The sequence below is a fragment of the Vigna unguiculata genome, chromosome 5 (genome assembly GCF_037176805.1).
Source record: "Vigna unguiculata cultivar grain cowpea cultivar isolate G323 ecotype 2 chromosome 5, ASM3717680v1, whole genome shotgun sequence".
NCBI lineage: Eukaryota > Viridiplantae > Streptophyta > Magnoliopsida > Fabales > Fabaceae > Vigna > Vigna unguiculata.
Window position 1 is genome coordinate 19,862,638 of NC_140796.1, and position 26,419 is coordinate 19,889,056.

Consider the following 26,419-nt stretch of genomic DNA (forward strand, 5'->3'; position numbering starts at 1 on the left):
AAATTTTGGAATTAGTCCATTTTGAATCTTTGGACCAATTTAGTCTTTCATCATTCAGAATATGTGGATTTAGTCCTTTTAATCAAATTTTGTTAAGTTTATTTAATGTTTTGTACGCCTTTCAGGGTTGTATTTGAGTTGTTTATACTGTTTGACACATTTTTGCTTTAATGTTAAGTCAAATACTATTATGAAACGTGCTTGAAATGTCAAATAAACTTAACAAAATTTGATTAAAAGAACTAAATCCACATATTTCAAAAGATGAAGGACTAAATTGGTTCAAAGTTTCGAAATAGACTAATTCCAAAATTCACTGAAAGTTAAGGGACCAAAAACATATTTAACTTCGCAGAAAAATGGCAAAGAATTGCATGGTAAAAAATTAAAGAAAAATTGAAACTTTGACACCTAGAAGACGAAAACGAAAACTCACAGCTACAACCACCACACTCCACAGACGACCATGCTAGCCACCATACACCATACAAGGAAAAGAAACACCAATAAAATTAAAATATTATTAAAAACTAAAATAAAATTAAAAATTACCGATTGGATTGAAAATCATTTGAAAGCTCTTAGCTTTCCTAAAAAAGGAGTGAAACCATGATCGAGGAGTTGGAAAAACAAAAAATAAAAGAGGTGGGTAATGGCAGCAAAGGCAATAGGGCAAGGATTGAGAAGAAAGGTAAGGGGAGGAGGAAATCAGAAATAGAAAAGGAAGAGTAAGGATATGACAAAAAGAAAAGGAATCAAAGGAGTATCAGAGGTTTGAAATTTGAAATGCATAATAAAATTAGTGCTCAAAAGAAATTATGGAAAAAACAACATATGTCAAACTAACAAATAGGGTTAATAAAGGGAATTGGATCAAAACATTATCAGACTTCTAAGAACGAGAAAACCAAATAAAAGGACATGTGTCAGCAACTTAAATACGGGTATTTACCTAAGCTTCTAAATTGAATTATTAGTAAAAGGCTATGAATGCTAAGTGACATGCTTTACAACAAAATCAATCTTGATTTCTTTTCAATCTTCCAAAAGGTAAGAGTTCTATTGGTTGTAAATGTGTCTACATGGTTAATTATCATGCCAATGATAATTAACCATGGTTGAAAAAGATATAAGGTCAAATCAGTGGCCAAAGGTACACATAATTAGAAGGCGTGGACTATTTTGGTACTTTCTCCCCTATTGCTAAAATCATTACAATAAGAACGGTTCTTGCCATGACAATTATTGAAGGATGATTTCTGGAGCAACTGATGTGAACAATGATTTCCTTCATGGAGACCTTCATAAGGAGGTTTACATGGTCCCTCTTCCTAGTTCCTCTAAAGTTTACTGATTCATAAATCCATTTATGGCCTAAAACAAACTAGCAGGCAAATGACATATCATCTTATCTACCACTTTTCTTTCTCTTAAATACAAATAATCCTTTACTAATCAAGCTTTGTTTGTTGCATCTACTTCTCCTTCTTTTACCACATTATTAGTTTACGTGGATGATATTTTTTAGCTAACAATGATTTTAAAGAGATTAATTATTTTAAGAATGTCTTAGATAGTAAATTTAAAATGAAAGACCTTGGTTCTTTAATATACTTTCTTGGTTTTAAAATTGCAAGGTTGAAATGTTGAATTCACATGAATAAGAGAAAATATATTCTTGAACTTTTTTAAGACAGTGGTTTGATTGGTTCTAAACCTACAAACACTCCTTTGGATCCTTTTATTAAACTTCAAACAACTCAAGGACAATCTTTTTTTGATGTTGTTGGTTATAGGCGGTTCATTATCAAACTTTTGTATCTTACCATCACTCGACTGAATATTGCTTATTTTGTATAACAACTCAGCCGATTTATGTTCAAACGTCTTGATACTCATTACAAGGTTGCGCTAAGAGTCCTCTATTACTTAAAAGGATCTCATGCTCAAGGTCTGTTTTCATTTGCTACTTTGAAGCTTAGACACTCAACTTTTGTTGATTTTGATTGGACTTACTACTTGGATACTGAAGATCTATCATTGGGTTATGTGATTTTCTTGGCATTTTATTGATCTCTTAGAAATAAAAAAACCTATTTCTTGTTCTACCTCTGAAGTTGTTGAGTATAAACACTAACACAAAAAGTGCTTGTAACATCTGTTATTTTCAGCTTTTGACGACTGCAAAAATACCAACATCATATATGGTGATGTTAAAATTGACGTCTAAAAAAATCGATGTTCAACTATGCCAACAGGAGGGAAAAAAGGCTGAAATTGACGTCTGTCCTTGCACTGATAAACGTCAAGGGACATCGGACAGTGCTATACCCGACATCCCTTGGCGTTTGTTAGTGAAAGGATAGACGTCAAGTTTAGCCGTTTTTTTTTTTAATTTTGGCTGTATTTACATATAGACGTCAAGTTAGTGTCTTCTGATAGAGGTGATGGATTCTTGAAGCGCTGAAAAGATAATACAGATTCATTATGCATGAATATCATTGTTTAAAGTTTGATATGATTTATAATAACGTAAAGATATATACATATATTATTACCTCTATCCATTCATCTTTAACTGCAACTCATTTTCATACTCTTCACTGATGCAACGCTCATTCATCTAGCTTCGATCCATACTATTTTCTTTTCGTACAAAACTTCATCAATCTCAAATTTTTAATTCTCACAAGGTAAGACCCTACCTATTCGAAAAAATTATTTTTCATAATTTTCCTACACGTATACGAAGAAGTCAAACATCATAAATTTGACAATTTTGATAGCATTTCGCATTGGTCTCTGAAGTACACGAAATGAAAGAGATCAATCATGATCACAATCAAGTATGCATCTAGAGAACAACATAAATTGGCTCAATCGAAATTTTATCAAATTTATGCATAAACCTCAATATACACATTATAGGCAATTATGAAAAATAATTTTTTCAAACTGTCTGATCGGAAAATTCAAGATCTAATACAAACGATTAAAAATTTAATCATTTGTACTAGATCTCAAACGGAAACTAAGGTTCGCTAAAAATTGTGAACTAAAATTGTAATAAATCTTCACATATAAAATAACATGCAATAATAATATTAAAAAATAAAAATAAAAATATTTTAATATGCAACAAATCTAATAATAAATATAAATTTTATTCCAAATTTATCAATTAAATTTATCAACTATCATAAAATTTGAAATAAAAAAATAAGCCAAAAAAATCAACAAAATACATTAAAATCATTTTAACATGCAACACATCTTATAATAAATCTAACTTTTATTCCAAATATATCAAAAATCATAATTTTCCTAATAAAAAAAATAACCGAAAAAAATATACAAAATAAACGCATACATAAATTAGAGGAAAATGAAAAACTAACCTCTTGTAGCAAAAACAAGGATGCAGATGGAGGAGGGTGGGCTGTCGACGAAAAGCTTCATGGTGCAAAGAGGGAAAATCCTGCATTTATGTAAAATGGAGAGCAAAACGAAATCCAATCGGTTCAAAATGCTTAAATCAGTGCACAAATGAAAACCCAACAAGATTAAAGGTCGAAAAGTCACCTACAGAGGTCGCGCTGGCCAGCGGATGGCAGAGAAGGCTCGTGGAAAGGAAGAGGGGTTAGGTTTTCGCGGTGCTGTGAGTGATTTTATGAAGGGGGACGTCAGTTCTGGTACTAACCGACGTTAAGGGACGCCAGATTAGTAAAGAAACCGACGTTACGGGACGTCGGGCGCATGGGGAACATACGTCATGATGGGGGGACGTCGGGCGCGTCAGTAACCGGTGTTACGAGATGTCGGGTAATTACTGCACATACGTCAAATTGACGCTTTATTTACGAAACTGCCACCGATCATTTTTGACTTCTGTTTACTCTTCGACAGATGTTAACTGAATGACGTTATAGACTCTTTTTGTGTTAGTGAAAGCTTTGACCGGTCTTTCTTGTGAAATTCAATGGTTATATTATCTCTTTTATGATCTTCATGTTTTCTTAAATCCCACTTATGTACATTGTGACAATCAATTTGCCATTTACTTAGCTCATAATCGTATGTTTCATGAGTATACCAAATACATCGACATCGGTTGTCATCTAATTCATGAGAAAATTCAGCCAGATTTAATTCACTTGCTTCTTGTTTCTTCCTAAACCCATCTTGACGATGCCTTCAGCAAACCTCTTTCATCACACACCTTTGTAACATTCAACATTCCAACTTGAGGAGATATTACTCTATAATTTTCCTTATTTGTGATACAGTATAGTTGCACGTTATAATTTGTTTTTGTATCAATTTTTTTTATATAATTATATATTAGCGTTGTTTCTTCCATCTTTTTGTAATATAATGATAATTTTTATAAAATATGAGAACTAAGATCTTTAATATTTTGTTTAGCTTTCCAATGTTTCGTTCCTACTTCGCTTTGATATCTCTTTTAACATTTTAGCTGCAAAACTTATGAGTGGAGTGCAAATCTAAGCATAGAGAATTTACTTCATTTATGTTCTAAATCATTTTAGTATGGTGAGAGATTAAAATAGTTCCTTCTGATTTGGAATTGGTAATGTCAAATGTTTTTTTTTTTCATTCTAAATACGTCTAGTACTTTATTGATATATACGTGCTTTATGTGATAAGAATTACAACTTTATATATATATATATATATATATATATATATATATATATATATATATATATATATATATATATATATATATATATATATATATATATATATATATATATATATATATATATACTTTATGTGATAAGAATTACAACTTTATATATATATATATATATATATATATATATATATATATTCTAAACATTTATATGATTAATCAATAATATCTCTAATTAGATAAATTAAAAGGATTATCATTATATTCATTTTCTCTATTATAATTGAACTTATTTGTATGTATAAGGATTTAAATTACAATACATTATGTATTTATATTCTCCCATAGTACAATAAAAAAGTTAATCTTTTATATACTATTTTTCATTTTAATTTAAAAAATGCTGAAAATCGATTTGCCTTTTCTAATTGTATGCCAAAATTTGATTTGTTTTTTTATTATTGGAGGACATAAACACACAATATATTATAATTTAAACTATTAATATTTATAAATTAAATTTTAATTGTTAATTATAGTATAAAAATTTAATACCTAAATATAATCATTATTTTAATTTTTAATTTTAAAAAGTAAGGAGTTCAATTTACTCTGCCACTCTCTAATTGTGTCAAGGTTTCATTTTTTTTTGGTTGCTTTTGCCATTATTAATTCCTTCTCCTATTCTATCTTCTGTCTTTTCATAATCTCTTTGCTGTATTCAGTTTTTGTATTTGTTGAGTTAAAAACTTGTTAAGTTTGATAACTTGTGTTCAATTAATTGATTAAAAAGGATGGATGATGCTAAGAGTGTCTCTTATGAGTGTGAAGAAAGACAAACATTTGGAAGATGTAAGTAGTATTAAATTTTTGTTTTAAAAATATTGGTCTAAAAGATAAGTAAGATATATTGGCCTAAATACTCACTTTAATTTTTGTTATTTAAATACACAATGGCCTAAATTTTTTTTAGTTATTTAACTTACTTTTAAAAATTTCAATTTTTATGTAATAAAATAAAACTTCTTAAAAATTTTAACTATTTTTTTATTCAAATTATGAAAATATTCTTGATATATTTTTAATTTCAATAACAGGAAAAATGGAAAGAAAAATTTTTTAAATCAACATTGTAAAGACATTATTAATTTATATTATTTCTATTATATATATACATCAAAAAGAAACCAAATAGGATATTCACAAGTGTATACTGTATGAGAAAAAAAAGCATTTGCAATTTATAATATGAAAAATTAAAATATTAATTATTTTTTAACTTATTTATATTTATATTTTTTCTTTCTATCACATAATTAATCATAGTAAACTTTACGAAATATACAACCCTTTTATTTTTTGGACTACCCTCTAACTAGTCATTTTAACTCTCAAGGCATTCTCCTAGAGAAATTGTTTTCTTCATTCTGCATTGAATAAAAAAATCATGTTAAAATTCGACCAAAAAAAATTAAAAATTTAAAAAGAAAAAAAAAAAAAAAAACATTTCATGTTACGGCGAATACAATATTATCGTTGAACAGAAACACCATTCAGAGTTTCACAAAAGTGGTCGCTAGCTTCTCCACAGCAAGAGAAGAAGCAGAGACATGAAAGCCCCTTCTTCGCTTTTCCTCAAAGGCCACATCTTCCCTTCCTCTATTTTTCTCCTAACAAACACCAAACGTAAGTAACGCTTCATTCCTTCAATTTTGTTTCGATTTGTTTCAGCTTTCATATCTTAATTGAGTCATTTTATGCTATAACTATATCTGCAATGAACTTGAATCTGTTATTTTGTTGGGTTAGTTTGTGTTAATACACTTTAAAGAGTGCTGTTTGCTATTGGGTACATTTTGCAGGGACACCTAATGTAAAACTGCACCCTATTTTGTACTTATGTAAAGCCATCCAAACTAACTCATATGAAATTTCCAATGGAAGCTATCATCCCACTGTGCAACACTCAACAGAAAAAAATACAATGGTATGTGCTTATGTAGTATGAGTATATTGCTTATGTCGTATGTGTATGTATGTATGTGTATATTCCACTTAATAGTGTATTTGTGGTAATTTGAAAGAAAGATTTGCTAGTTTTATTGTTTGAAGGAACTTTTGAATTGTAGGAGAAGCCATCTAGGAAAATTGAATCTATTGGAGCATTTCAAAAGTTGCCCATAGTGATGCCATCAATTGACATTCTTGGATCTGCACTGAGAAAGGCGAGGAAGGTTTCTCCAACGAAAGGTACTTGGCTGCAATTATGTTCTTCGTTTTCTGGTTGATAATTGTGTTTACATCTTAAACCCTATAGTTGACATTGACTTTTAGTTTGCTTAAACTTTAGGAATTGCCAACATTGCAAAAAGGGAGAAAAACAAGGGTGCAAAGCAACTTGATGCATTGATGAAAGTATGTTTTTTTACTTTTGAATATGTCATGCTCTGAGCTATAATTTGTATTTCAGTTTCTACTGTCCATTTTATAGGAAAAAGAATGTATCATAAGTTAACAGCGCAGCTCTTGTTAGGAAATTGCTGTCCCCTTAAGGACTTATGTGGAGAGTTTTCCTAACAAAACATACCTTCATCCTTATGAAAGATCTCTGATTGAGCTGACTCTTGGAGATGGATACTATGAAATGGTATGTTAGTAAAACAGCCTTGTAGTACTAGACGTGTTTTATAACTTCCATTAGTGCATCCCCTTTGTTATTGCATGACATATAATAGTCTTATCATTATTTATCATTCCCAAGGCTGCATGGATACATATTCTTGGATAATGGCTGCATTCATATAAATTGTTATTTTAGACTTTGTGTAATTTGTTTTAAATATTTTTTACAGGTGCTACAGAAGGTAGATGGTTTAAGGAAGAGAGTAGTATCTGTTGGAAAGGAACATGCTTCACTTTGTGCTAAGGTTTATTTAGTAATTTACATTTGATTTTGATCTATTTCCTTGCCGGGTAATTGTGTAGTTTTCATCATGCTGCTTGAAAGTATTATTTTAACTGATATTTATGAAGTCTTAGTACCAAAATTTGGAATATTTTATGGTAGGTCTTGATGTCAATACTAATTTGTTCTTGTTGAATGTTTGAAATCTTGTCTTCCCCAATGGCAAGAATTTATGCTATTTAACTTTTTCAGAAAAAGAGATTTTTAATATAATTTGTACGGTCTTCACTGCTTCATCCTTAAAGTTTGAAGCTTGCTTATGTCACTATCTGTACCATCATGTTAGCCTCAGCCTGTAACGTTTATGAATTGAATTCTTTCAGATGGTTCCAATGTCTCTTTACGTTATCATCTTGTTAAATTGGTGATTTCTCTATTTATCCTTTGCTTTGCTAACATGATTGATTTTATTTCATCTTGTAATAACAGTCTTCATCAAAGCGAGAAGCAGAGGAAAGGTTGAGTGAGGTGAGGTGTAGATCTTTTGAGGAATCATCTTCTTCCTAATTTTTCTGAAGATTTCAGTATGTGCCATGATTTTATGCAGGGTCTTAAGAAAATTGAAGAGGTTTTTGCTCAAGAAAGAAAAGTTGTTGATGATTTGTTAGGCATAGCCAAGGTATTCTGCATTTTCAGCAAATGACATGCTTCTTTCGTTTTGTCTGTGTTTTCTACAATCATACATATCAGGGTTCACAATTTGGGTGACCTGTGAAATTTAATATTGTTTTCTCAAATAATATTCTGTCAACTTAATTTTTATTATCCAGCTGATAATTATAAATGTTACAGACTCTCAGAGCAATGCCAGTAATCAATTTGGAAACGCCAACTCTCTGTCTTGTTGGAGCTCCTAATGTAGGCAAATCTTCTTTGGTCCATGTACTCTCTACCGGCAAGCCTGAGGTATGCAACTAAATGCTAGAATAATTCTTTGTTAAAATTGCATAAGGCTCTTTAAAAATCTGGGCTTGAATGGAATTGTTTATCCTACTAAGTATCCTATCCATGTTTCCAATAAATCTACATCTCTTTGAATTTCCTCCTTATTGGTGTGCCTAAAAGATTAAATATGCATGCGGTGATCAATCAGGATACAATCCCCTTGGTTATAATTGTAACTAAAGGATAAATATTTCTGTATTGTTACTTGGTTGATCCGTGACCATTTATAATGGTTATGTGCTAGTGGTTCAGAAATGTTCGAGTGCTTTATGTTATAGTTGTGCTTTTTCTTTCTCTTGTTCTTGAAGGAATGGTTTTTACTAGACTGTGAGGTAGCACTTTGTATATATAATTTACCTTGTTAACATATGTACAGTTAAAAGGATCCTAACTAATCATATGTACAGTGAAGTGATACTAAACTAAATTAAATCTTGACATATTTTTCTTCAAGCTTAAGTAAAACTTCTTGATTGCTGAGTATTTATAGATTCCACCACCCACTCTATTTCTCATTTGCTTTCTTCCTAAAATTTCAGATCTGTAACTATCCTTTCACAACAAGAGGAATTCTTATGGGTCATATTATTTTTAACATTCAGAAGTTTCAGGTTAGCAAATTTGTGACTTTTTATTTTCCTTTTTAGCATTCTTTTCTCATTGTGAACTGCATGTCATGCAAGTTTAATTGTATACCTTTCACGTCTGTAGGTTACAGATACTCCGGGCCTGCTGAGGAGGCATGATGGTAATTAAAATTTCATTTGTTTTATCAGTTTCCTAGTTTTACTGATTTTTCTTATTTGGTGAATGTTATGTCCAAAGTTTTTCGTGGGGAATTTTTTTTAGTCCATTGGTTTTAGGATCAGTTTTCCTAATAGGAGGGGTATGGTTATATTATAATACTATGGGTTATTGGAGGATCTTAGACCTCCTGTATCCACTAAGTTAGCTCCAATAAATCACAATTTGTGATTATGCATTAATTTTACTGTTGATTTTGTTTTCCTTTTTATTTAGTTAAGCACAATCGTTTCCACTTTTTAATTTGTTTCTCTTGTTTGGATGTTAAGAGGACAGGAATAATTTGGAAAAGTTGACTCTGGCTGTCCTTTCACACCTGCCAACAGCAGTTTTGTATGTCCATGACCTTTCGGGGGAGTGTGGGACCTCACCTTCCGATCAGGTGTGCTTCTTTGGCAACTGAATTATTAAAACTAAAAATAAGTGTGAAATATAAATCTTCTTTGAGGGTCTATGAAGATAGTTATCTGGTTCATTGCTTTCCAAATTAAAATGCAAGAAATACAATTTTCATTTAAGCGGTTGAATCATGTAGTTATCTAGTCTACATAGGTTTAACTTGGACTTGTGGCTCCATAAGATTTAGATGCCAATGAAAGACTTGTGTTTGTGTTCAATTTCAGTGATTCTTCATTCTAATGTATTGTGGGGCTATCAATTTTTGATTATTTATTTTCTAATTACTTCCGTGGAAACCTATGAAAGGTATATCTGATAGCTGTCAGAAATAAAACAATAACGAAATTAGAGATGATGAAGCAATTGGGATGGTCTCAAGTGAGGATGCTTGATGTTCTAGGCTGCTCTTATTGTATCTGCTCCTATCGTTTTTTGATTTGTGCATACACTGTAAAGGGAACCTTCTTTGAGAAAGTTCCCTTGTTAATGAGCTTTAGTCTAAGTTATTGGACTCTTGTGCATTACAAAAAAAGGGTTCATTAAACCTTAACTTGGATGCATCACATGAGATTCTGTTGCTCTCGGTTCAATCATATAAAACTAGTTGGTCCCTACAACAATCCTTTCAAATTGTGGAGAGAGATTTTGGACTGTCGGAAAAATATCGCCAACCTATTAAGATCTTTAGGGGCAAATATTTAGCCTGTCATGCTAGTTAAAAGTGGTTCCAAATTCAAGAGAGGATTGGATTGAGTTCATAAAATGTTTCCAAAAACAATTTACAATTTTTATCTTTGAAGAATTATTGTTAAAGCTATTTAATGTCTTTAAACTTAAAGGACTCGATAAATGATCAAGAGTACCAACACATCCACGCTGACAGTATTTAAGATTGCAATGTGAAGTATATACACTGGAAAATGGATAAGATAGGGTATGGAATGGGAGCTGGAGATATATTTCAGTTCAGCTACTTCTACCCAGATAACTATAGGTGCAATTTTTATTTTCACAGCTCAACATGTGTTTGTTTTCTTGGACGGTGTTACATGCAGTATAGATGAAAAATAGCCATTTGAGGTAGTTGGGAAATGAAAAAACTAGCCATTATAAGCTAAAAAAGCCCACTGTATAGGGTTGATGGGCATCTGTTCTTGGTCTGTTCCTTGTGTATTAAGTGCTGCTTCCTTGCACTCTTGCTTGTGTAGAGCCGTGCTTACTCTAGATTGGGGTAGAAAATTAAACAGTTCAAAAGGTTGGTCCTAACACGATGCTATTATTCTCAAATTGTGTGCCACATTGCTGGCTTATGGTTGTCTATGTGTAACTGTGTACTTCAGCTTAGCGGAGAAACCTTGCCGTCCCATTGGGTAATTGTTGGCAAATCGGAATTTATCTGTATAATTAATCTGAAAATTTTTACACAAAGAAAGACAAAAAGCTTTTTGGTTATAACTTTTGGCTATTACATTCAATTGATGACTGTTGGTTATGCAGTTTTCAATATACAAAGAACTCAGAGAAAGGTTCACTGGACATTTATGGCTTGATGTCGTGTCAAAATGTGATCTGTTGAAGACTTCTCCTGTGGTCTATGCAACAGATGAGCCTCTTCCCTCACAACCCGAGCTTGAGAACTACCGGAAATCAGGTCCTGATGGAGCTATTAATGTATCTGTGAAAACAGAAGAAGGGCTACATGAGGTGAGGAAAATCTATTCTCATTTTAATATTTTGACTAGAATCTCTAATATGATGGGTGTATGTTAGAAGAAAGCTACACAGTTAGCTAAAAAATGACTACATTGTTAGAATCGCGCAGCAGAATGATCGCGTGTGGACAAAAACTAAGAAGGAGGTGTGGTTTAATTAATAAAAATTAAGACTTTAAATTTTTTTCCTCAAAATTTACTATTTAAATGAAAGATTCAATTCTTTAAAAGTAAGTGCATTTTTAATAAAGAGGGTAGGGAAGAAGATGAACACAAGTATTTATACTGGTTCGGATTGAAAGATTCTACGTCCAGTTGTTAATCTCTTAAACAAAGTGATTAACTAAATCACTAAAATAAACACAATACAATCAAATAAGAGAGTAAGGATTTTGAGAACACCTCTCTTGAAGTATTTCCTAGCCACAACAACACTCAATCCCGCAAGAACCTACTTGGTGAAAGTTATTGCTCTACTCACACTAAGTTTTTCAATGCTTCCTTTCTTAAAAACACTCAAACAGTTCTATAGCAATCACAACACTCAACTTCTGATGCTCAGAAAGGTATTTTCGATAGTGGAAAAGAGTTCTATAAATAGAGGTTCGAAAATTAGGTCAAGAAACTGAAAAAACAAGTTCCAACTGCAAGTGATAATCGATTATTTTCAGAGCAATTTCTAAATACAATATTTTTCGTTGATAATCAATTATCCATTGAGATAATCGATTATTACAGAAACATTTCTGAAAACTAAAGAAAACTTAGTATAATCGATTATCATGATAATTGATTATCACGGTGTATTTTGCAAAAATAAAATGTTCCCAAAATGATTAAGTGCTGACTGCAGTTTCATGACGTTTCTAAGCTTACTTAAACTACAAAATATAATAAGAACTTATTACAAGAGGCTTTAAACAATAATTAAATATTCTTCCAATATTTGCTTTGTGGTTCCTTGCAATTTTCATCATCAAAACCTTTGCAACTCAACTCCTCTTGTTTTGCCAGCACACATCGAAGCTGGTTTATGGAATTCTTTACTTGTGAAACTATAAAAACTTATGATATTATTCTAGATGTGCCCAAAGTCTTGCAGAATCTCAGCCTAGTAAATCATAACCTCTTTTTTCCCTAATAAATCACTCTTTTACGAACAGAAAACTTCTAATGATAGCCATAGTGCCACTCTTTGTGCTCCATCCCGTTTTTCAGTACTATATATATATATATATATATATATATATATATATATATATATATATATATTCTTTTTGAACTAAACTTATGTGTCTTGATGGATTTCAATGAAACTATTTAACTGAAATCTAACTGTACTATGTATTCTGGTAAAGGCAGTTACTGTCAGTTAAGAGTTCCCTATTTATAGGTAACAGAGAAAGAGTTATTGATGAATAAGAGTTGTGTTTTTATGTTGTGTAGTTGAAGCAGAGAGTGCATGAACTGCTTAATTTACAGATGGCCAAGATAATAGATACAAGCAACAAGCAGGAGAAGTGAAAAGTGCCACTCCAGTAAGGTTGAAATCCTAATTTGTGATGGAACTTCCTGGTGAAATAGGTATTCTGAAACCTTCATGAGTCTGAATATCTGCTAAAATAATTATGCAGCTATGTGGCCAGTCTAAGCATGAAGAGAAGCAAAGGCTTCATTACTGCTCTTCAAGCAATTGAGCATTGTACAGTATTTGAGTGGTAGGCTAAGCCTAGGAATTTTCCAGAAAATGTTTGCTCACCTATTAGCTTTGTTGGGAAGATCATGTTCCCATATTGAACCTTCTTGAAGAAACAAGAAATGGTTGTTTATCAACTTTCGAGTCTTTTGGTTCTTATTGGCTGTAAGCATGATGCATCTTAACATTTTAAGTCCATGTTGTTAGAAGTCATCATAAATTGGTTAATGTTAAAATCTGAGTTGATAGTAACTTAGATATATTATAATGTATTGATATATTCATAATACTTATTCTTATTTATACTAACCATAATTCTAACTAGTTAGGAAACAAATCATAGGATTAAGAAATATGGTAATTTATCCTAAAGATAAAGAGGAAATAGAGAAACAAATCATAAAACTGTGTTTCTCATGTATACAGAAAGTTGTTTTATTAGAAATAAAAAAATGAAATTTATGTTTGGCTAGTACATAAAGAATGACCACATTGAAGCTTGTTTATGCAATTCTTTACTTGTGTTTTGGCATCCATATAATTTTTGTTTGAGAAGGGTTTTGAGCCAGCTTCTAGTTTTTTACTAAATGAAAAACTTGTTTGATCTTAATAAGAGTGTTTGATAAACAAACTTTTTCATTAGCTTGCAATGTGTTGAGATGTTACTAGAAGCAATATTATTTAAAGCATTATTAACCTCTAATAATTTATTTTTTTATCCTTAAGCTATTTATTGAATTTCCCTTTTAACATTTTTTATTTTGTATTTCATATGTTTATATATACACACATATATCGTTATTCATTATTGAAAATTTTACATCATTTTAAATTTCGTTGAAAATATTTTAAAATATAGCCTAAGATTAATAATAGAATACGTAATAGTAAATACTTAATCGAAATATATATATATATATATATATATATATATATATATATATATATATATTGTTTTGTAAATAAAAGGTTGTAAAAGTTAAAAATTAGGTTTAATTATCCTTTTGGTCCCTCTATTTGTCATGAAATTTCATTTTGGTCCTCACGTTTTTCGTTGTCTCAATTTGGTCCTCATTTTTTTAAAAATGACTCAATTTGGTCCTCACCGTTAACTTTGACCAGACGGTGTTAAAGTCAATGCCACGTGTCAATTTCTGGTTTTTTTGAATTTTTTTCATATTTTTTGATTTTTTTTTTGAATTTTGAATTTTTTTTTTGAATTTTTTTTTCTTTTTGACGTGTCAGTTCACAATTTTGCCATGTGTCAAAGTGACTCAATTTGGTCTCTATATTTGTTTTTAGTTTCAATTTAGTCCCAATTTTTGTAAAAGTGAAGCAATATTGTCCCTCCTTAGATTGAGACTCAATTTAATCTTTGTATACAACTTATGATGATATTCTTAATAAAATTGACATTTTTATTAAATATTTATAGAAATATTTTTAAATAATTTTTTTATAGTTTTATTATTAAACAAAGTTAAATCCCAAACTTAATTTCAAAAATTAACAATTTTGTCATCATATATAAAGGCATCAAGTGTATCATATTATACAAACTTGGTAAAGATTAAAAATCAAAATTTGTAAGAATATCACCATAAAATTTATAAAAAAGTAAATTTAGTGTCAATTTGAGGAAGGACAATATTGCTTCACTTTTACAAAATTTGGGACTAAATTGAAACTAAAAACAAATATAGGGACCAAATTGAGTCACTTTGACACGTGGCAAAACTGTGAAGTGACACGTGTCAAAAATTTAAAAAATTCAAAAAAAAAATAAAAAAAATAAAAAAAAATTCAAAAAAAAATATTAAAAAAATATTAAAAAATTAAAAAAAACCAGAAATTGACACGTGGTGTTGACTTTAACACCGTCTGGTCAAAGTTAACAGTGAGGACCAAATTGAGTCATTTTTAAGAAAATGAGGACCAAATTGAGACAACGAAAAACGTGAGGACCAAAATGAAATTTCATGACAAATAGAGGGACCAAAAGGGTAATTAAACCTAAAAATTATTATGCCTCTTTTTCTATTTTATATTTATAAGCTACTTTAATTAGATGTCAAAATTGGGTTGTGGCTTGTGGGCTACTTGTCAGCCCATCAAAACTTACAAGCTGAGTTGGAAGTTTCGACATGCCAGCCTGTCTAATTTGCCTAAAAATCCAAATTTGTGGGTCAGTTTGTCTTTAGTATGTTTTGGTTTTTATTTTTTATTTTTTAAAATTAAAATAAAAATAATTAAAAAATTAAAATTTTTATATAATATGTTTGTAAATATGCAAATATGAAATACTATTATAATTAAAATTATTAATACTTATAAATTAAGTTTCAATTATTAGTTATAATAGAATAATTTAATATATATGTAAATGTAATAATTATTTTAACTTATTCAATTAAAATATTAATTAATCAATTAAAATTTTAAAAAATATGTATATTATTAAATATGTTTTAAATATTTAGTTATAAGTATATATATAAATAACTTTTAGAAAAATTAAAAAAAATAGAAAAAAAGTTGTGAACCAATTCGCTTGTCTATCCTGTGACGAGACAGGTTACAAGTTCTTATCTGTTTTTTTGAGATAGGCTAACCCAATCTGACTCATTTTTGACATGTCAAGAATGGTTAAGATGAAAATGGGTCAGGTTATCCTTTTGTCACCCCCTAACTTTAAAAGACAACTTTACTAAATACTTGATTGCTAAACTTTCACAATTTGATAAAATTCTAAACGATTTGATCAATAAAATTTTGTCATACCCAAGCAACGCAATTTTGATAAGATGCTCTATACTTTTTTCATAGCAAAAACGAAATTGTTTTGATTATATAACATTTTCATAAGTACGATAATCAAATCAAACAATCAAACAGCAAGTGTAATCTTCATAAAACCATGTAATTGTTAAATTTCAGAACTCTGCACTATATACAACTTCAAAGAAAGCTCACAATAAACAATACTAAAAAATAACTATTTTTTGAATTTTTAAATTTACTAAAGAGTCATCAACATTTAAATATTTCCATGAAGATTCTAATAGATTACACTCCTTTGAGATTATGTGTCGAATTTCGTGTTGTCACTACAAGAAAGAAAAATTCAATATGAAAGGTATTTTATTCATAACAATTTGAATGCTATTAAGAGAAGGAACTAATTAAAAGGCTATTGACCTACACTATAACTTAGTTACTCTATTTTCAAGACCCTATATATAGAAGTCAATCTGTGTAGATTCAACTCATGCTCTTACAAGCAGTGGCGGAACTTGACCAAAAATTCTAGGGGGGCCAAATTATATTTGTTATATATAAATTATTTTTTTAATTAAAAAAAATTAATTTCTTTTAATTAAAAAAAATCAATTTCTTTACATTATTTTTTTTATTCAAAATAAACACTCATGACAATAGAATCTAAACAATATAACAATGGATAATTTTCTAGACACATTTGATATGGATCCCATTTTAGATAAGTCTTTCGTACCTCATCAATTTAATTTGGTGGGTATTGCCAAATTTGAAGACGCTTTCCCGGATCACGTTCTAAAGTATTTTCAAATTCATTATATGTAACTTTAGGAACCTTAGAGAGTTGTTTTTCGTTTTCTTCAATATTTGGATTCTCATGAAGTTTCTCAATTTTAGATACGTACATGCATTTTTTTCATCTTCATCACAAGCCTTCCTCTTGAAAAAAGAATCAATTCTTTTACTCTTTATCATAATTTTTCTAATATAAAATTTTCACCTCTCACCTATTTACAAAAAGATAAAAATTATGAATAATTAAATCTTAAAAGCAAGACTCAATATTTTAAGAAAATTAATAACGTCTAAATGATTAGCTTCCCTTACCTTAGAGTATATTCCTAATCTTGTTCTTCCCTTACACAACTTCAAAACCTAAAATAGCTCTATCTACACAAAGAAGAGTTTGATCAACAATTAAAACATGATTTTATGATCTCTAACAGATAGACATATGCCTAGAGCGTAGAAAAGCCACATACAAGAGAGAAACATATTACTTCAAAAATAAAAAGGAAAAGATGAACTTACTCAAAAGAAGAAATTGTTCAGTCCAAAATGTTCCTTAACTCTTCAATTTTGTCGTAGTGCAATTTGATTTTGAAAATAATAAGAAATTGATGGTGAAAATTGAGATGAAAATAAAATGGGAGAAAGAAATGAAGGCACGAAAGAGAGAAACCAAATAAAAAAATTTTAAAAATTATATTAGAAAAAAAAACATAATTTTTAAATTTTAAAAAAGATTTTTCAAACTAAATTAATATAAATAAGATAATAATATATAAATAAGTAATAATATATAAATATATTTTTTTAAATATATAAAAAATAAAATAAAATAAAAATCAATTAATATAAATAAAATAATAATTTATAAAAATTATTTTTTAAATATATAGAAAAAAAAATTAAAAAAAAAATGGTTGGGGGAGCCGTGGCTCCCCCCTGTCACTTGGTACGTCCGCCACTGCTTACAAGAACTTCCAATGCATTATGGTTGCTATATAGTTACTATAGGAAAAGTCTAACATCTAGGATTTTGATTAAGTGCTGAAAAATGTAAAAACATGGTCATGTTTTGTCTAAAAGACAATCTGATAAAAGAATAATAGATCATGTAAGACGTAAGTGTTTCTTTTGACAAATGATACAATATTATGTAATTTTAGTTTATGTATAGTAAAACGTGAAAGCTTTCACATGATAAGACACGTAAAAGTAAACTAACCTTATATAACACTATATATATATATATATATATATATATATATATATATATATATATTTACTCTATGATTGTAGGAAATGTATATTAATTCAATCTCATAAAGAGATTTTGTTTGCTAAAGGACAAGAAACTTCTTAAGATCTCTCAAAACAATAGTTAAAGCTTATTTTTCTTCACCAAATTCCTAAGTAAAGTATTGTCAATTTTGGAAGAATTGTCACCTTCATGTGAGAATGCTACTTAAGCCAATTCAAGGAAATGCACACTAGCCATGAAGAAGAAAAACACATCTAGTATGGAGACTTTGACAAAATGAAGAAAGAACATTTTTGAGATCCAGTTGAGGGTCTATAAATTATCAAAGAAGTGCACTGGTTCGATTGTAGCACAACAAGATTGTATCCATAGAGATTTGGTTTGATAAAACACTAATCTATAATCTATTCAAGTTTGCAATAATAAAGTGATAAAGGTTTGATAGTTTCAAATATGTTTAAAAAAAAAGTGGTGAGTCAGCTTGTCAGGGCGGGACGGGTTGCAGTATCCAACTCTTTTTATTGTGACGGACCAATCCGACGTGACTGTTTTTGACAAACCAAAGACGAGACAAGAAAAAAACAGACAGGACTGGCCTGTTTTGACACCTAAAGAGAATTGGTGTCAAATACTATATATAAAATGGTGTATGTAATAATCGTACAAATATGACTACTAATTTATAAATAAATACAATTTAATTAAACCGTAAAAACAAAATAAATCCAAAGCGAAACCCATATCATTTATCATAATATTAAATTCAAAGTAGGACCCACGCCATGTATCTCAACATCAAATTCAAAGCGAGAGCATGCAACTCATATGCCATAAGTCGTAATAGAAAAAGATAATAAAAACACTACATTTTCCATCCAACTCCTATTTCACATCTATTGAATAATATTTTACTTAAAATATAAAATAATTTAAAATGAATCACAAAAAAATTAAAATAATATACTTTTTTTATTAAGTGTGAGGGTAAGAAAATTGGTTAATGGTCAAAGCAAGGGACATATGTGCATGACCATAAACTGCATCTGAGTAACGGCTTCTTCAACATCGTGCTTTGAAATTGGGATTTGGAGAGCAGAAAATGATCACGTCCCAAAACTATTTTTTTACTCTTCTACTTTCTTAATATTTACACTCAAACGCAATAACCATTTTTCTTCCGACACTTAAATAGAGGAAAATAAGCTCAGGGGAATATGAAAATGATCTTAAAATGTGTTTGGATAGAGTATTTTAATGAAGTAAGAATTTAGATTTCTTTGTAATAAAATATTTTGTTTGGATATAAAAATTAAAAAGCATTTCAAATACAACCATTTTTTCTGAGGGATTTCAATTAGCTAAATTAGTAAAAATTTAAATACCCTCACAATAGGTAGAATTTGAAATTCTTCTCACTCAACCTCACATTCTAGACTCTTTGGTAGGCCCGATGACACAAACGGGACCGACGATTCAGACGGGTCCAACGATCCGAATGGACTCCACTATCCAGACGGGTCCGACGACCCGAATGGGCTCCACGATCCAGACGAGTCCGACGACCCGAATGGGCTCCACGATCCAGACAGGTACGACGACCCAGATGGGCCCGACGACCCAAACGGGTCCGACGACCCAAACGGGTCCAACGATCCGAATGGACTCGACGATCCAGACAAGTCCGACGACCCAGACGGGCCCGACAACTCAGACGAATTGTTAAAATTAAATTTTATCTCACAATAAATTCAATTTTTTTTCCAAACAAGAAATTGAAATGTAAAGTATTTTAATTTCCTTATCCAAACAAGTTATTTAAAAAATGAATGGAATTTAATTGCAAGCAATTCAAATGCAAAACATTTTAATTTCTAAGCATTGTTGAAATACTGTATCCAAACACAAGGTTAACCTAAAATCTCTCTGAGGTCTGAGGTTAAAAATAATTAAAAACAAAGCAATAATAGGACCAACAGAAAGGGACAATTTTCCAACGGACCTATATTTAAATTATTGCCAATCTTTAATTTTGTGAATAGACCTCTTTACTATAAATGTAAGAAATTTCTTTTCCAGTCAACCGAAAATATAATTGTATTTGTGCATGTATTGGTAGATTGCCTACAGTAATTTGACTTTCTGATAGCCGAATTCTAAGTAGGTATTTTAGTTTCTTTTATTTAGACAAATGTACAGACAAAAATAAAATATAAACATTTTTAATATAAATTTTAGAAATTTTTAAATTGAAAAAGTATAGAATATTTTTAAAAAAGTTTTATTAAAAAATATAAAATTTTGATAGTTTGATATAAATTTGAAACTAAAAATATATTTCATTTAATATTTATAAATAAGTTAGGTGTAATATCCCATTTAATAAATGAACTTGATTAAATGAGATATCACATACAATATAATATAAAGAGCCACACAGCGAAATATATCTGTGTTAACCATTACAATCATCCAAAATATACTACAAGAGTAACTAAGGCACACCACGATGCCATGAACAGAATAAGAACACAAGTTTGACAATTATCCAAAAATACATGCTCATATAGCAAGATAGTACATAGGCCACAGTGCCTTAAAGAAATACTTGGAGCAAGGGAATCCCACCCAAGATTAGCTACGCGACGGAGTTTCCATCACCCTGATGACCACTAGAGGTTCCCACATCTGCTCACATCAATAAATTGATGATCATCGCAAAAGGAGAAAACCACACACAAGGTAAACACAGACAAACAGAAAGGGTAAGCTAGAGTAAAAAGGTTTTATCATACAACTAAACATGCAATTTAAAAGTCAAGAATACATATCAATCATCAAAGCATGTGATAGCAAACGAGCAAGACTCTAAGACTCAATTATCCGGATACATATAATCAGTCAGATTTACTGAATGTTTGCACTTGTGGTGGCCTCTACTACTCTACAGAGTTATTGCCAATAGGTTTCACCCTACCACGCACAAGATTAGCCTTCAAACATCTAATAACTCTCACCATAATAATAACCCTCTTATGTTTAACTTAAACCTTCATAACTCTTCCCCTCACCCCACCAAAACACCTTTTACTCTTCTCGCCATTCATTCTTCCTCCACATAGGTTTCCACAAAAACCATTGCTGGATTCAACACTTTCTTACTCACCTACACATGGGAAGACACTCTTGTTGCTACGAACAGAAGTTACGAAAAGGCCTTTGGTCTCCAGAGGAAGATGAGAAGATTCTGGATTACATCACCAAACATGGTCATGGATGTTGGAGCTTAGTCCCCAAACTTGCTGGTATATATATATATATATATATATATATATATATATATATATATATATATATATATATATATACTATATTGTTTCATTGATGCAACGTGCACAATGAAGGAGTGGAGTTACTTCATTCTAATCTTAATTCTGCATGCCAGGTCTGCAGAGGTGTGGGAAGAGTTGTAGGTTGAGGTGGATAAATTACCTCAGGCCTGGTTTGAAGAGAGCAGCATTCTCACAAGAGAAGGAGAACATGATCATTGAACTCCATGCAGTTCTTGGAAACAGGTAGTTCAGTAATATAGTTAAATATCTTTCTCTTTCTTTTTTAACGTACAATTATTTCTTTTGACTTTTGATCTTGTACATGTAATGTTTTACTGTTTCTTTTCTCATGGTGACTGCTATATAAGGTGGTATATCTTTTCAAAGATATTTTCACCCAGTGCAACTTACGTGATACTTCTTCTCTCTCAAAAAGTAGAGGAAAAAAACATAACAAAGTTAGTTTCTGCCATGTTTTAGTTCATCTATTTGTTTTAGTGTTCAACTACCTAAATGCCCCTGTGTCCAATGCTCAAAGTTGTGGTTTTCTTTTCTCTAGCTAATTGAATTACAATATCAGGGTATCACTTGGTCAAATATACAGGGTTGAATATGATCCAAAACAATACCTATGGGAAAAGGAATTCACCCTTGCAAGAAGAACATGCCAACGACAAGATTTGGAGGCATGTATGGACAATTTTTTTAGATTCAACTACTAGTATGGCCTCCAAGAATGTGAGTGATTAGGCATGTTCAGAAGAACTCTTTAGCGTGTTCATATTATTGGGCTTTATTTTTGTGTTGTATGTGGTTGGGATGTAACCGTGGATTCAAATATTCAACCACAAAGATATTTGGTTCAACAAATCAGGGACCACGATTTTCAACTGAGAAGAAATTGAATAAAAAATAAAGAAGTATTTAACAACCCCAAACCAAACCCATTTCTTCAACCAAAGAAACAAACAAAATAATCCAACTTCATCCCCATCTTCATGTACAAGTTTTCATGTCCTTCACCATACCATCACCATGGATCTATTTTTAAAACTAGGCCACAAAACAATCCCAACTACCGTGACCTTCTGTCAACTACTTCACTATACAGTGGCATTTTAACCAGTCACTTAGTAGCAGAATTTGGCTTTGTAGCTGCCATGATAGAGAATATAAAACTCTTATATCCACTTACATGTAGTGATTGTTTACCAAACTATTAATTTGCTCTTAGTCTATTTGTCAAGTATTACTAAACAATCTATGTTTTATTCTTTCAGAGGAGAAATAATTTAATTTTAGACAGTGAATTACTTGCAATGTTTTCCCCAGTCACATTTCATCTGCTAAGAGTAATCAATAATTTAAATCTAACTCCATCAAGCATGAGAGTGGGAAATATCAAATTTTCATTATTCACTAGCAAGAAGACTTAAAGCATAAGGTTTTAATACCTCTTTAGAAGATACAATATGCTCTATGGCCTCTTAGATGCTGAACTCTTACAACGCTTCAGATATGTACAATAACATCTGATTTTATAGTTCATGTACCTGTAAAACAGAATTTACCCATATAGCTCACTTTCACTGTCAAAAAACGAGATACATAATTCATCATTATCACATATACATGCAGACTTATGTAACAGAAGAAGGATATCTATATGTGTAATAAAATGACTTGTACTTGAACTAGTTCTACAAGATAATGGTCCATGGGATGCAGGATGCACTTCCACGGAATGCAGGATCCAAAGCAAACAAAGTGCATCAGGTTAGTTAAATTATCCACTTTCAAAGTTATTCATAAAGGCAAGATCAACCATTATCCTTTCTAAAATCTTATGATGATCCTTAACACATAGTGCTTTTGGAGGATTTTAGAAATTTTGTATTGAACTTTTAATTTGCAAAAGTTTCCTACTATCCACTTAGCCACCTCTACTTATAGCACTAAAATATATAACATCACCTTCTTTTCCAACTCTCACCACCACATGACTACAATGCTTTCTGCAGATTACAACGTTACTTCCCCCTTTCACTAACTTTTACATTGTTAAAAGATACCAAAAAAGTTAACCTATAAAATTACAACAAGAATTATTGTGTAAAGGATTAGAATATGTCTACGAGAGAGTTACACAAAAAAGAAATACAATTAAACCATAACTAGAAATGAAAATCAAAGAAAACGTGAGAAAACCTACCTATGAAAATTGTAGAACCTCTGAAATGGCAGAACACTAGAACCTGTAAAAAATAAAATAGCAATTAACAGTAGAACCATTTCAATAACATGTGAAAATCACAATAATAATGTGAATCATGGAAAGAGCATATGAGAGGGGAGAGAGAGCAAAAAGAGAAAATGAAAGTGCAAACAAAAACCTAAAAGAGAGTGAACCACTGAGATCAAAATTCAAACCTATGTGCCAGGAGCGAAAGACTGAGAAAAATGTTGCCAAGAGCAAAGGAGAAAGCAAAATGCGTAAGATTGTTGTTAGGTAGTGAGAAAAATACTGTGTCGTGGTCGTGTGAAGTAGTTGAAGAAGAAAGATGGACAACGTTTGACAAATGTGAGAGGAAGAATGTCTTATAATTTGAAAAATGGATCTTTATAAAATTAGTTTGCTGCAAATTAATTTTATTTATTATAAAATTACTTTCATATTTTTTAAAATAAATATTATCATAAAAATAAAACACATTTTCTTTAATTTGATAACAATACTTAATTTAATTATTAAAAAATAAATCATAATAAGTATAATTACTTTAGAATAATTTTATATAACAAAATTCACGTGAATTAATTGTGGAAGGCTTTTTTTAAAAGAAAATAATCTACATGTATTTTTTTAATAAACAATTTTTAAGGAATATTACATATATTTTCATAGAAATAAATTAGCAAAAAATATTATAAGTAATAATTGTATACATTTTATGGAGTTTGAAAGAAACCTAGACTATTTTCTAGAGGTTTAAAACTAAATCTGTGTAATTTAACAAAGATTTTAAAAACCTATACTACTTTTTAGAGGTTTAACACTAAACCTTTGTAATTTAAGGGATGTTTTAAAAACCTATACTATTTTTTAGAGGTTTAAAGTTAAACCTTTGTAATTTAACGGAGGTTTTGAAAACCTACACTATTTTATAGAGGTTTAACACTAAAGCTTTGGAATTTAACAGAGATTTTAAAAACCTCAGTTAAGTTAATCTATTGCTAAGGTTATATTAACCTTCACTAAATAACCCCCGTTAAATGCAATTTTTTTTGTAGTGTGTGAAACGTTTTAGAAAGAACTAAAGAAGGATTTGACATAATTACAAATTTAATTAAACAAACACTAGAGGTGTCAAAATGGATTTAGCTAGATTAGGTTGAAAAAAATTCAATTTTTTCAAAACTGGATTGAACTAAACCCGGCTCACTTAACCCACGAATTAAACGGGTTTGAGCCAGGTTGAAGGTGGGTTGACCCACTTAACCCACCAACATTTTTTTACAATTTTTTTAATTATTTTAATAATTATTTACTATTCCTAATCATATAGGTTCAAAATTTCATATTTTTGAATGCTAGAATGTTGCTCAATAATATTTGAATAGTTTGAATGTGTAATTAATTTGATTGTCAAGTTATATACATCGATACTTTAATCTTTAACTATAATCTTTATAGTAAATTATTCAAGCAACCGTCTTATAATTTTTTTTGTCTAAATTACCATGAAAAAAATTGTAGTTTTTTTATTTATATTTTGTTGAATAACATGACAGAAAATGTGTAATATTAGTCATGTTTTCTTGAACTGTATGGACACTTTCTTGGAAACAATTTATCATATATTGGTGGTGAGCATGATGAAGACATTGATTCTTGATTTTACTATGATTGTCATGTTATAGGTTGCTTAAAAAATTATTTAAATATTTGAATACTTAAAAATAAATTAATAAATTAATATTTTTATGTGGGTTGGTGAGTCAACCCACTTAATCCACCAACTCGTGGTGTCTTGAGCCGGGTTGCAAAATTTTTGGCTTCTCATAAAGTGAGCCGGGTTGGGTTCACTCATTTTCAACCTAGCTCGTGGTGAACCAACTCATGTGATCCAGGTTGGCTCATTTTGACATGTCTAACAAACAAATTACAATATTTGTGTATATCTTCTAAAGCTTCTTAATCAATATAGGTCCAGGTTTTGAGGTCATCATATTTTTTATAAGGGTTGGTGGACGTATATTTGTTGTTTGGGTGAACATTTCAACGTTACGCCAAGTGTGGGGATGTACCACGATTGGGTTTAGATATTGATTTTTTTTCCAACGATTGATCATTTGTGCAACACCATTATAATATTTGATATCAACCGTATCATGCACAAGGTGGTTATTAACTACCATTACGGGATGACAATAGTTGATTTCAGTAACTCTCTTGCGATCTCCACAATCTATTTTTTAGGTTTTTTTTCTTCTAATAATTCATTAAACGTGCAAGTGTGTCAGATTGACATGGTCGCAAGGGTGTCTGATGTGAATGTGAAATCGTAATCACATTGACTTTCCATGATGGTTGCCCTTTAAAGAGGTCCTCCGAAATAAACTATTGCTGGTGAACACGGAATGAGGTTTGGATATGTGGAAGAGGGTAAGGGAGTTGGATTTAGAAGAGAAAATATTTCTTCAGTAGACCTTGTAAAGGTAACATACAATTCAATGATTGTGTTAATAGGAAATTGAGACTTACAAATGATCATTTCTAAGACATCACGATGTGTTGCTTTTTTAGCTGCATTATATGTAATGGCTCTTCATTCATTCATTGTGGGTCTTCGGAAGTACAACCTGTTAATGGTTGCGTTAGTTGGAACTTGTAAGTTATGCACGTTTTTTCCTTAAGAAGGTTGAATGTGCAATTGTATGGGATATGAAAGAGTTTCAAACTTTCACATTGAAACTGCACACCATCTTCAAGTTCTGTGATTTTCTCATTTGCAAATAAGGTTAGGAGATAGGAATTTGAATAATTCTCATCCTTGTTGAGGCCAAAGTACTACATGTCAAAGTTT

At 30.4% G+C, this 26,419-nt stretch overlaps 1 protein-coding gene across 2 annotated transcripts; it reads left to right on the forward strand.

Moving 5' to 3' along the window:
• Nucleotides 1-6,185: 6,185 nt before the first annotated feature.
• PDE318 (P-loop containing nucleoside triphosphate hydrolases superfamily protein) lies at nt 6,186-13,465 on the forward strand. 2 transcript variants are annotated; one of them, XM_028070395.2, is made up of 15 exons: nt 6,186-6,343; nt 6,520-6,644; nt 6,787-6,907; nt 7,008-7,072; nt 7,191-7,304; nt 7,510-7,584; nt 8,052-8,090; nt 8,170-8,241; nt 8,415-8,528; nt 9,107-9,178; nt 9,279-9,315; nt 9,641-9,753; nt 11,268-11,474; nt 12,929-13,025; nt 13,117-13,465. In XM_028070395.2, exons 1-14 carry the CDS (start codon nt 6,268-6,270, stop codon nt 13,004-13,006), a joined length of 1,308 nt encoding a protein of 435 aa, XP_027926196.1. In that variant the 5' UTR covers nt 6,186-6,267; the 3' UTR covers nt 13,007-13,025; nt 13,117-13,465. The 2 variants fall into 2 exon arrangements, with proteins under 2 accessions (XP_027926196.1, XP_027926194.1); XM_028070393.2 differs by having other exon boundaries at nt 12,929-13,465.
• Nucleotides 13,466-26,419: the final 12,954 nt, after the last annotated feature.